This window comes from Charadrius vociferus, unplaced genomic scaffold (genome assembly GCF_000708025.1).
Source record: "Charadrius vociferus isolate BGI_N301 unplaced genomic scaffold, ASM70802v2 scaffold163, whole genome shotgun sequence".
NCBI lineage: Eukaryota > Metazoa > Chordata > Aves > Charadriiformes > Charadriidae > Charadrius > Charadrius vociferus.
Genome location: NW_009648332.1, coordinates 2,251,592 through 2,264,568, shown reverse-complemented (window position 1 = coordinate 2,264,568; position 12,977 = coordinate 2,251,592). Strand labels below are relative to the sequence as shown.

General features: G+C 42.6%; 1 protein-coding gene across 1 annotated transcript; it reads left to right on the top strand.

Annotated features, from left to right (window-relative positions):
* Positions 1 to 1,165: 1,165 nt before the first annotated feature.
* DMRTB1 (DMRT-like family B with proline-rich C-terminal, 1) lies at positions 1,166 to 7,981 on the top strand. The gene is made up of 4 exons (XM_009884610.1): positions 1,166 to 1,571; positions 3,237 to 3,469; positions 4,511 to 4,655; positions 7,875 to 7,981. Exons 1-4 carry the CDS (start codon positions 1,166 to 1,168, stop codon positions 7,979 to 7,981), a joined length of 891 nt encoding a protein of 296 aa, XP_009882912.1.
* Positions 7,982 to 12,977: the final 4,996 nt, after the last annotated feature.

The following is a 12,977-nucleotide window of genomic DNA, read 5'->3' as shown; positions in this document are numbered from 1 at the left end:
AGGGCCCCCTGTGCCAGGGCCTCACCCCCCCAGATGTTGAGGGGTGCACCCACCTCTTGCAGGAAGGTTTGCTCCGGGGGAAGGGCTTCTGCAAGGCTGCTGTGAAACATACTCTGTTGCATATTAGAATTGTTTCAGAGCAGCAGACAGATGTTACCTGGCTCTCTTGGAACTAATTGGTAAAAAACTTCACAACTGCTTCGTGGTTTATTTTTATGGTATTCTCTTTAATGTAGAAGAAGCTATTGGCATGTCAGGATTTTAAAACAGAATTAGCTATTGCATACGTGAGAAAAATCAGCAGTGTTGTGCCTTACATTGCAAAGTGGAGAGTTTTCTCCTGGAAATGGGCTACTGTGTAAAAACCATGGGTTTGTAGCTACCAGCAGTAACAAATATCAAGTGCTTTCTAAGCAATAGTGGAACTGGAGCATTCCTTTATTTCTAATGGTAAGCCTCTCTTTGTTTCCAGAGAATAAGGAATTCTGACAAAAGGAGACAGGGCTTTTGAGTGACATATGCTTTCCGCCTTCATCTTAGTACCTTGTTTTGAAAAAGAGAATGATGAAACTGAGTTTTTTTCTGCTGAGGCAGTCACTCTCCTCCTGATCAAGAGAAGCATGCTGCAAACTGGAAACAAAACGGAACTGAAATCTTGTGCATATTAAAAGCGAACGCATGAGAGGTATGAAACTGAGTGTGGATGTTAAAATTCCAAAAGGGAAAACTCTCACTTCGGGCAGTAGTGTAAAGGACACTGCATTCCTCTCCTGTGCACACCCCCGCCTGTCCAAAACTTCCCATCTCTGCATGTACCAGCACAGGGAAATGTACTAAAACATGCGGCACAGCCCCCCTCCTCTTGCAGACGCAGTCCCCTCCAGCCCCCATGGCCCAGGTCTGGCTCCAGCCCGCACCAGGGGACTGCAGGGGGAGGTGGGCAGGTACATCCGTGCCTGGCTGAGGGAGGGGAGGCCTGTGGGGCCAAGGCGGCTCCTGTGCTGCAGGCTCCCCGGAGCAGGGCATTCTCCACCCGCTGCCATGGGCTCTCCTGCCCCGCCTGCCCAGGTTGCTACATGCTGGGGCAGCCGCGGCCATGCCCTATATAAGAGCCCTGCAGAGCCAGCCCAGGCGTGCCAGGGTGGTTCGCCAGGACTGCTGTGCCATGGAGGCTGAGGAGGCCGCAGCGATGGCGGCGAAGGCGGCACTGCGGACCCCCAAGTGCTCCCGCTGCCGTAACCACGGCTTCGTGGTGCCGGTGAAGGGCCACGCCGGCCACTGCCGCTGGAAGCTCTGCCTCTGCGACAAGTGCGCCCTCATCACCGAGCGCCAGAAGATCATGGCGGCCCAGAAGGCCCTGAGGCAGCAGATGCCCGACCCCCCGACTGGGGCGGCCATGGGCCCCGCTCCCCCAGGCGAAGGCCCTGCGGTGGCCACCGGAGTGACCAGTGCCTCCGAGCAGAGTGGCCATGAAGGGATGAAGGGCACCCAGCCCTCCAGCAGCAATGGCAAAAGCATGGCGTGCAGGGGGCCACCGCCACCTCCCAGCGGCCCTCCCTTCTGGGACTACGGTAAGGGCCTCTTCCCGTGTCCAGCAATCTTTCTTTCCATGTTCATCTCCTTCTTCTCCCATCAAACACTGCCACTTGCGCAGTTAGCACCTGCCTGATTTCTCAGGCTCCAGCTCCCTGGAGAGCCAGTCCTGCTGTCTCTCTCTCCTTCCTTCCTCAGTGGACACAGGTACCCAACTTGCATGTTGAATGTGCAACCCTGCATTTATTTTCCCTTTTGCAGTGTTTGCAACATGGGTCACGCGGTTCTGCAGCGGTGGGGGCAATGTGCACAGCCTCGCTGCTCATCGCAAAGCTGAAGCTTCAGCAAGTGGCTTTTCTTAAAGAGGGAAATCAGTCTGGGAGGGAAACCAAACTGTGATCCACTGCACTGCAGGTGCTCGTGCACGTTTCTCTGAGTGCTGTCTCACTGTTTATAAATTCACAGGCACAAGCCTCCAGCATCAAAAAACTCAGTGATGGCAGGTAAACGGGAAGTTACTGCTGCAGATGCCTGAAGCAAGCATTTTATGATAGCACTGTAAAAGAAAGACCTTTTGGCCTTAATTCCTTTAGCAAAGGCTGGACTTGGCTGGGATCACTTGGTATAAAAGGGCATTTGGTATTTAAGAGCAGAGCTTAGATTTTGCAGGTGGAACAGTTGTATGGTCTGTCACCTCTTAAATTGCTTCCTGCTTTCATGTGACTTGTCTAGTTTATTACTATTTATTACAGTAACTTCATACTATTACTATTTACTACAGTAATTTTACAGAAATCCCTACTGACTGCAGTAGTCATTAGTCTGAGCCTCTGGAGAGTTGGCAGTCTGCAAGACAAAATGCTCTTCTGAGAAGCCCAGAGGAAAGAGTCATTTCAGACATCTCTAGTTCCCACCTAATCTATCAATCACTGTTCCCCTTTTTTTTAGCTCTGTTTCCTAAGCAAATGATGTTTATGGATGATGCTAGCTGTACATGTGTCTGTCAGTCAGTGCCTTAATAACATTTTAACCTGCTGACCAATTTTAAAGAAGGTTTAAAACCAGTATAATTCTAGTAATCCACAAGTCGACCTAATCTCGAAGCAAACTCTTCCACTTCTCTACCAACAGGAGGCTGTGCAGGCAAGAAAGACTCTATTCGTATTCAAATAACTACTCTATTTTTTTAAGACTTCAGAGAGGCCATGTAAGATTCCAGATGCAAGATCGAAAACAAAGGAAGTAACCGATTCCTGCATCTGAAATTGCCTGTGTATGTCCCTAAAATTGAGCCTTTGTCTGTAAATTAACTTAAGAAGTGACGGATAGGACTAAAGTTAGAACTCTGTTATTTCTGTAGATTTTTGGTTTAAGTTCTGCTAGAGTTAATTCTTAAGGTAGGTTGTTTTGCTGTTGCCAATGCACTGAAGGAATAAGGTTCTGCAGCCAGTGCTTTACTAAGGACTGGTTTCACAATGCACAAGGCAGAAAAGAATTGCAGATCATTCTGCGTTACAGTATCATCTGCTGCACTTTTCCTTAGTTCCTTAAAGATCAGAAAATAAAATCATGAGGAGCTAAGCATGAAAACAAAAGGCCATATTGTCCTGAGTGAGAGTGAAATTTGGTCCTGTAGCTACTTCTATTGAACTCCATAGAACTACATGGATACTTTTATTTGTTCTTTTCTCTTTGTTTCCTAGCTCACCCTGCTTTTCCTCCAGAATACATGGTCAGCTCAGAATACCTGGAGAGAGAACCTCCGAAAGTGTACCCTGGGTATTCTGGGGTGTATCCTTACCACCCATTTCCCATGGGATTTGCCATCAATCAGTCAACGTGTAGGGGAGCACCATCACCTACAGGGATACCACTTCAGAGAGGTTTTCGACACATTCCTAGCAACTATGGGCCAGGGAATGCAGCTTCTGTGTCAGTAAGTAGCTGTCTTTTAATTACTTCTGGAAATACTGCTGTATTTTCTTTTAGCTGCGTTCTTGCTGTTAAAGTACCCATGAAAAGTTACCCTGCTTCCCAGTTACTTCAGAGCATTTTGAAGAAGACAGCAAATGGTGGTGTTAATAGTCTGACCTGAACCCAGAAGAGCAAACCCATGTGCTAGTAAGGGAACAGATTTTGTGAATTGTTTTGGCACTTTTACATCCTGCTAACATCTGCAACAGCCTTTTGGAATGATGGCAGCAGGACACTTAACATGGTCATGTTGTGCCAGCATAGATGACACAGAATGTGCATTGGGAGGCTCCTCTTCTTCTATGCAGGACAAATCTAACAGGGAGAGAAAGTGTCAGGGCTTGGCCAAGACACCACAGCCAGAGAGAAGAACAGGGGAAAATCAGCTTCCACAAGGAAGCGAATCAGCATGGTCAGATATTTCTGTTTCGAGACATTTGGTTTCTCAAAAACAGTAGAAAATTGTTGTGGTTAACAGACGGAACGAGCTTTATCATGCTCTAACAGGTCTGGTGATCACAGAAGACCAGTGTTGTGGGGCACCCTGTGGTGCACACCATCCCCTCAAGTGTAGGTAGAACCACTCATTTCACTGCACTCAGGGGGAAGAGTCCATAACTAGCAGGGAGGTGGTGGCAAGGAGCATTTTCCAAAGTTGCTTCTCCAGATTTGTTCAATGGCAAGTGCACTGGGTCAGTGGTGAAGGTGAGCTGCTCGTGGTTAAAACCAACTGCTCTAATGAGATACCAGAACAGAAAATGAGGACTCAAAAGGTCAGTTTCAGCTCAGAAATGGTCTGAGAAGCTGCTACTTCTTACTTTCAGCATGTTAGACTATGCACAGGCTTTGCACATCCTAATATGGGCACAGACATGGCAGTAGAGGGCCACAAAATGGACAAAAAATATAATATTCACAGGTGAAAATTGAAACAAATTGATACTGCAGATGTGTCCTGGAGAGTCTTTAGATCAAAGATGCTTTGCTTCATGTGTTTCCGCAGATTCCAGATGGAGGTGGAGATTTCCATCAAGGATACTACACTCCTCTGCCTCAGTTCATCCCACCAAGTTTTCTTCCAGGGATTCATTACATTCCACCTCCCCTTTCACTGAACGTGCTGGCTGAAACAACCAAGGAAGCCCATGGTAAGGAAGTATGAGATGAGCTCTGGGAGGTTCAGTTTTAACCTGGTTTCAACACCTAACCACGGAGGTGGAAGCCCCAAGAGACCCTGGTTTTTAGGGAGTTTTCAGGGTTTCACAGATCACTGTGATGGAGCCAGGACTGAGATCCTGAAGTCCCAGAACAGATTTCCAGCTTGTACAGCTTTGGGAAGCCAGAAAAGGGAAAGCATCCTGACATGCTTGGGCTTTCCAGCTGACAAGCACCTCAATCTCATGCAGGTGATGGAGGCCCCAGGACTCAAAGACATTCCGGAATATGATCTGTTGATGTTCTCAAAATGAAAATATTTTTCTAAATAGCTCGTTTGTGGGACATATTTTAAAAATTATTTGGCTCTGTTGCAATTCAGACAAAACATTAAAGAAAAATTTGGACTAACACTTAGTGTGAACAATATGAAATTTCTTGCTCATCTGAAAATCCTACATTTTAATTATTGTAAATGAAAGATTGAATCTTTAAAATCTCAAGTTGTTCTATTGAATTTTAAATTTCTGGCATAGGTTAAGTCTTTGTGCCCCTCTCTTTTGGGTCTCTTTCATGTATTGTGCCTGCATCTGGACATATCTGTGATTATATCTGCAAGTTTTTCATTTGGCTGCAGCTAGCTGTGACCACAAGAGGGTAGAGCTGCTTAGAGAATTAACCACTAGCACTGGATGAGTGAGCAGCCAGTTTTATTTTAAATTCTTTTTGAAAATGCAGATAAATAAAAAAAACTTTATTTCTTTTCTTGAATGTGAGAATAAAAAATTTTTCATCTGACTGTTTATGAAATAGATTACAATAATCACCCAGTTAAAAATCAAATCTCTTGTGTAAGAGGGAGGAGAAATAGAGGAGTGTTATTATGTCATTTGAATTGAAAAGATGTTGATGGTTGTTATGTGGGACAAAATATAAGTTGGGGTTTTTTTGGCTTGGTTTCTCAACAACATAAGGCTCATGCAGTATCATTTTCTGTTAATGTCAGTCCTCTTATAACTTTTCAACCCATTAGTTGTTTTCAGCCAAACATATCTGTTGTGATCACAGGCCTACACAATATTGATCTGCGAGGGAAACAGATGCCTCCCACAAAATGGTTTGTTTGCAGCCACGTTGTGGTGTTTGGCTGGCTGTCAGCTTGCACTCAATTCCTGATTGAGGTGTGTGTATCTTGGCCAACAACCAAGTGCCTGCCAGTCAGCCCACCAGTCGGCATGTATCTCCAGAGCAGTCAGAGCATACCTGCTTCTTGTCTGGCTGGAAAGCCAAAGAAAAGTAAGCAGGAGATGTGGTGGACAAGGGGAATATGAAGAATATGGCAGTGAGGGGGGTGTACAGACATCATAGAAATTTAAAGTTATTTTAAGATACTGACAAAGGCATTAGGACTTTAGTGGAGCGTGTAGGAGATACTGGTGTGCTACAGGTGAAAGAATATGGGCTGAGTTTAAGTACAAGAGAGGAAACTGAGGGCTGGCAGGCAAACCAGGAAGCATGAGGATTAATGGAGTTTGTGATTTGGAGGGGACAAAAGATCTGGTGGATATTGCATTGGCAGAGAACCTGTAAGGGTCTCTGCAGCTATTCTGTTGGAGTGTGTGGGAATAGGAAGAAACTGAGAGTAGCAGACAAAAATGGGGGACGTGAAGAGATGCAGTGGTATTGCATGAAGAAAACAGCGGAAATCCAGTCCTGTATTGGTAGAGTGGAGTTGTACTGGCCAAGCAATCATGAAAGCAGGCAAGTGGATAGAGAAGAGAGGTCATGAGAGCACCCCCCAGAGAGCAAAATGCCATCTAATGACCTCAGCCCTTATTACACACCAGGGAAATCACAACCCAGGCACAAAGCCATAGGAAACAATGCATCATGGATTCTGCTGCTCAGAGAAGAATCCAGTTTTCTTAGTATTAAGAAGAAAGCACAAATTAATTCCACCACATAGCATTTTTGCTCCAGGATATGTAGGAATTTGCAATTGTGACCCAGTGAGGGGGGATACTTCTGAATGAGGTCATACAGAAAATAGCTTGCCAGCAGAAGATGCAGGTGTAGAGGGAACCTACAGCAAAACTAATAATTCTTTAATTCTGGTATTAAAGATGCTTGAAATAAAGAGAAAAGCTGTAACGTTTAGTACATAGGGATGTGTTAGGATTGCATCAGGTCTTTTTTCCCAAGAAAGGAACTGACTCAAACCTGCAGTTAGACTTGGGAACGTCCTTCCTCCAGAGAGACCTCTAGAATTGAGGTGAAATGGGCTCTCTGGAAAAACTGTTGCGGGAAAATGGATATACAAAAACTCTAGCAGGGGACAACTGGTGAGAAGAAATGTATGTGATCTCTGCCCCAAAGGGGATCTGAGATGAAGACAAATGAAAAAAAAAAAGTCCTCTCTGAGAAAGATTTTCCAAGGCTAGAAGCTGCTGCCAGAAAGGTTTGAGTCAGTAGTTGACTGCAGTTGAATGACTGAGGCCGGTTAGGTTTACAACAGTGATGTGAAGTATAGGCCATGTTGTTACACAATTTCATGCAGTATTGACTAGTAATGTTATGGAGATTTGACAAAATAAACACAAGGTATGTCCAGTAAAACAGCCAGTTCAGAATCTGAGGAGAGAGTCTGATTGCAGATTGTTGGCTTTCTAAAAGAGCAAGCCACAGAAAAAACAACAAAACCCCAAGTCACCTGTGAGGAAATGAGGGAGCTTTCCATGCAAATTGGCAAGTAAATACTTAATAAAATGAAAATCCCTAGTTGGATTTGAAGAAGGAATTATTTAGTCTGTCAAGGCTCTTGAGAATTCACAGGAGTGTTAAAAAGGCATGGCATAGATTCACTGCGGTTAAGTGGGCAAAAGAATCTGCCTCATACTTCTAGTGCAGCTTCAACACTTGCCATCTTGAAGCACTCTTGCTACATTTCTTTAAGCACGGCTGAAACAATCAGCTGCTGTCTGAAGTACAGTATCTCTGTTCAGAGAGATGCAGCTCTTGATGTCAAGCACCTTAGAATTAACTGGGCTGAAAACCAAACTGGATTGACAAAAGTCATTTTGCATTAAGAATTTACCTCTGGAAATGTGATTGATACTAGGTGTAATGCAAACTGAAATACAGAGTTTGGGGGTTTGGGCTTGCTTTGTTCGTGTTTAACTCTGACCTTTTTCTATTCTTCACTTTTATTTCAGCTACTGAAGCTGACAGTCAGGATTCAGGGGTGGTTCGTGAACCTGGCCAACCATCTTCTTCCCCAGAAGAAACAAGCAGGGAACAATCTGTATATTCTAAACAGTAAATGGGCTGGAGAAGAGCTGAGTCGCAGGCAGCGCTATTTTTGTTTCTGAGGAGAGTGTTAGTTAATATGAGGGCAGAGTGATGCTTAGTCACTGAGCAGCCACAACAGCTAGAAGAAGGGGATTAGTCCCCTGCCTCACTTTACGATCATGTTAGAGTTACCAGGCTCACAGCTCTGCCTCCCTAGCACTATAAAGCCCTTGTTCCTAAAAGAGGTTTTCCAGACCCATGGTAAATCCATGGTGGAAGCAGCAAATGATTACGACTCCAAATTTGTTTCCTTTGCTGAGGTTAGATGGCTCCCTGACTTTGGAGTGAGGTCTCTGAGCCATGTACATTCTGTAGCCTTCTCATGTTGGTGACAGTAGTCAAAAATGTGTTGTTTGTATATCAATTTGCTGGAAAGGAAGCCTGGTTCTGAATATTATGGAAGAGTTCATTGATATGGAGCCTGAAGACTAAGTGAGAGAGGCTGGGCACCCAGTCTGGGTTGCTGATTTACCTGACTGCCTAAGAGCATGATTCACTGGATTCAGCAGGGTAAGGGAACAGTAGGTGCTTGGTACACTTGTCAAGAAGGGCATGGGATGAATTTACAGAAAGGTCTGGTATAGGCTGAAATCCAGTGCCTCCGCATTGTTTTCTGCGTGAACTGCCTTTAAGGCCCCTTCTGTTCAGGTTGGGAACAGACTGATTTGGAATTGCCTCTTGTCGCACAGGCTTCAGGATTTTGAATGTCCTTGATGGTTTATACATAATTTCAATGTTGTTTAACTCAGTACAACTGAAACTAAACAGTACTATTTGTTTCTAAAGGGCTCGTGTAGACAGCTTTATACATGTGTGTTGGAAGTGCACTGTGGCGTATCAAAGGTGTGGAGAGATTGCATAGGAAACTAGGACAAAACACCATTTAGAAGAATAATTAGTCAAATCCATACATACTATAATTTTCCACGATAATGTTTAATTAAAAATGAAAGATACATTCCTCTACTGTTTTGTCTAAAGGAACTGGTTTTGTATTAAGTGGATCAGTTGTTAATGTTTGAATAATTTGGGGGGGACTTTTGTATGATTAAAAAATATACATTAAATTGTTGGTATGGTTTTGATGATTTGAGGCTTGTATATCTACATGTAATTTTTCTAGTCAAATGCCAGCTGTTGCCCTGAACAGCTCTGTGTAACAAAGTTGTCTGGAGATTTAGGCTTCAGTATTTTTCTTCTACAGCTTTTGACTGCTGCTGTAGAGGTAAGCATAGTAAAATAAACATTTGTCTTTTCTGCTAGTTGTACTAATAAACCCTTGCTCAATGCAAGATGTAAAGAAATTATAATAAGATGAAATATATTTTTTTTTAATGTAGCAGATGATCTGCCAGAATGCTTTCTAGTACACAGGGTTTTGGGGGACAGTGAGTGAAAGTGGCAAACTTAGAACTGCCAAGAGGAAAAGCTGAAAAACACATGTATCTATAGCAAATAATCTGATGTACAACTTGTTATATACTAGATTTACAACAGCATCTCTGCTCCCAGGAGTATCCCAAACCTCCTCTTAAAACTGCTGTCTGCTTGGGAAAATCTGGATACTTCTTTAAGGTGTCTGGATAGAGCAAAGCTCTTTCCAAAATAAAATAATCTACAAATAGAAATACCAGCAGCACCCACAAAGCAGGTTCTTCTTTCGATGGAGGGCTGGTTTTTTTATATATATAATGATTTAAGGTAATAGTAGTGTACAAGATGAATAATTGAATAGTCTCCTTCCCAGATATTTTTCTAAAGTCATATTCAGTGTTGTAGTACTCCTTAAATCTCAAAGCAAGATGGACTCCAGCCCATTTTACTGACTGTAACGCACAGCCATTGTAGATATACTGCATATACAGTACTGTTTTCTCTCTGTTTTGCTGTGCTAGTGACTGCTTCCAAATTGCCAAGCCAAACTCCTTATTTTCCTTTTCCTCCATCTTTTTGAATTATCGGTGAGTGAACCAAAGCCTTTACTTTGGCTGTTTGAATGATAGTATGGCACTCCAGTAGGATCTCTCTCACTGCATTGCTGCAGACCAGCATTCATCTCCAGAGGGATGTAGCGAGGTTAAACAGCAAGAGAAAGGCACCTAAACTGAAGAAGGAAATGGAGGAGTCGCTTTACAAGAGGAGTCTAAAAATAGACTATAGAGTTTTCAGTTTGGAAAGGAGAAAATTGAGGGGGAACGTGTCTCAGTTTTAGAACATCATGTCAGCTGTGGCTAAGTAGATGCAAACTCCTTACCAAACCTTGCTATTTCCATTCACATGAAGGACAAGAAGGTGACCAGGGACAGGGGCAAATGATGTCTGACCATCCTGATTACCTTCTGTAATGAAATGACAGGCATCTACCCCAGTCTAAAATCTAACAGGTGAACAGTTAGAATTGGCTTTCGTAGGGCATCAGTACTGAGGCCAATGCTGTTAACTATGCATAATCACATCATCAGTCAAACTTTGTTTGGTGTCATTTCAGTTTTTTACATTTTAGGAAATTTGTCCCAAGTTCTTGCACCTATTTCTGCATTGAAAAGTAAATGACATGGTAAGAGAATTAAAGTAACTCACCAGCTGACAAGAAGAATTATCTTATGTGGATAATTCAAGGTTTCATTCTTCTATTTTATGCTCAGCTTGTCCTTTTTAACCAAGGAAAAAATGTTCCTTGACAACTGGTATTGTCATACTGTGCACTTAAGGACTTCAAAGCGAATAATTTTAATTCCAAACTTAGTGCCAACCAGTGTTTCCAATAATTAAACTCTGTGATCTCTTCTGACTCCATTTATTTAAATAAATGACTTAGGGATAATGAAATCAATTTGGATTGAAATGGAATGATTTGGATTAGACAAGTCACTCAGAGGCTGTTCCAGCCTAAATCATCCCAGAATTTTATTGGTTTTTATTAAGGCCGAAGCCACATAGACTTTGGTCAAATTCATAAAATTTGGGGAGAAAAGGAAAGTTAGCTATGATACCCACTTCTGAAATCTTTCTGCATGCAAGCTGCTACTGACTGCAGGAGGAATTCTGCAGGTAGCATTTGTCATCATTATTATTTTCTGACTTCTAAGGATTGACTGCCTTGCTAAATAGATCTGAAATTCTGAAGATGCAATTCCTAACACCTGACACTTCTGTCAATCCTCGGTGCTCCCTGCAAGCCCCTAGGTCATCACAGATCAACAAGCGTTTTTTGTACACTGAAGGAGAAAACCTGAAATTAGGAACCAGTTCTTTAACTTTTACTCATACCACTAACTTCATTACTTACAGTGGAATTATTTGTGAGGGTACAGAGTTGACAACGTTCGTTAGGTATGCAAGTTTAGGATCCAAGTTTTATACAGAGGTGTCTGTGACACTGTCCAAAACCTCAGATTATTGTAGATTTGCATTTTCTGTAGGAGCTTTGGAAAAAAGAAAACAAACCCAAGGGATTCTAGAAGGATCACGTAATATGTCCTTTCTGCAAACATATGGAAGATTCATTTGTCATTGCCCTGCAGCAAACTGTTAACATTTCTGTGGTATCAGCTTCTACATCTGGACTGAAGCAGGTTTTCGTATGACAGTAATTATAATACTCTTTCTAGGTCTTTTTTTTTTTCTTTTTCTTCTTGGAATTAGATGCACCCTGTTGGAAACCTCTGAATCCACAGCAAGACTATAGCTGTTTTTTCCACATTAATGAGTAATTAATTTTGAACAGCAATCCAAAGAAATATTTAATTGCCTACCAATAAAGTCAGCTTGCTGCAAACAAAATTCTCCCTCCCCTTAAAAAAATAATTTTCGTGACAGAAAAATTCTTTATGATGTGAAACATACCTATTTTGGAACAGTGGAAACTTTAATTAAATCATTCTTATGGGCAAGTGGGTCTGGTTTTCCTATTTTTTGTCCAATATTTTACTACTGCAACATTAGCATTAGTCACAGAGTTATGTCTCTACTTAGCTTGCCAGAACGTAAGGGAGAAATACAAATGTAAAGAAAGACTTTGTGGAATCTGTTCCTGAAATCAGAGTGTCGCTGTATGTTTTATTGTAGCCCAGACCATTGAGAGAGCTCCAGATCCACCACAGATGACCAGGCAGTGATGTGCCCGTTCATCCATCTACGCACCTTACTTACCTGTATCCTTACAGGTATGTCTTACCATGCATGAGTAAGGCTTGAAGAGCCAAGGCTGGAACATTTCTGAAAAAGCCCCCACCCAAACCAGCAAGCTTATTTTGCTATTATTTTTATTTACAGTGGGTAACATTTTTCTCTTGCTTCTCCTTGCTGGCCCTTCCCACTGGCTCTTTGGATATTGTCCTCAGCTAGGCAACATTAGTGACAACCTTGCTACTGACTTCATAGGCTGATCCCCTATGGATCTAACAATGGGCCAGTTGTGATGTCACACTGTTTTCACTTTTATTTTACGCAACTGTCTTTAGTGGAGGTATTTCTGGTTTCATTTACTAATTACTGTCAGCTTTTTGTAGTCTTGTACAATCTACTCAAAAGTGTCCAGGCTACACAAGCTAGACAAATATAAAACATCTTTTTACAAAACATTTCTTCTTACAAAATGTGGTTTAAGTAACAGTCATATGCATAGTTGCCTGGGAGAACCTTCCTAGTTTTTCACAACAGGCTCTGTTTCCCATTAAGAAGCGTGTTCTTTTGATCAAGGTGCAAATCGACTGTTTCTCATGCTCTTCCAACAGCAAATACACACTTATATTCAAGTAATTCAAAAGTCTCGGGTACCTGCATGATAGTGAATTTTTTACACTCCCTTCCTCATGGACTGTCTCACACCATGAAATGGTTCTTTCCTTCCTGATGTTCCACAGTCCCGGGATTACAGATTTGTCTTTAAGTATCTCTAGGCACTTTGGCCATCTTCCTGCCTTTCCAAAGGCATTCCCCAACGCTGCCCAGCTTTCTAAGGAGAT

Coding starts and splice junctions, on each gene's coding strand:
- DMRTB1 (XM_009884610.1), top strand. CDS start 1,166: ATGGAGGCTGAGGAGGCCGCAGCGATGGCGGCGAAGGCGGCACTGCGG. Junction 1,572..3,236: donor CCCTCCCTTCTGGGACTACG/GTAAGGGCCTCT, acceptor TTTGTTTCCTAG/CTCACCCTGCTTTTCCTCCA. Junction 4,656..7,874: donor AACAACCAAGGAAGCCCATG/GTAAGGAAGTAT, acceptor CTTTTATTTCAG/CTACTGAAGCTGACAGTCAG.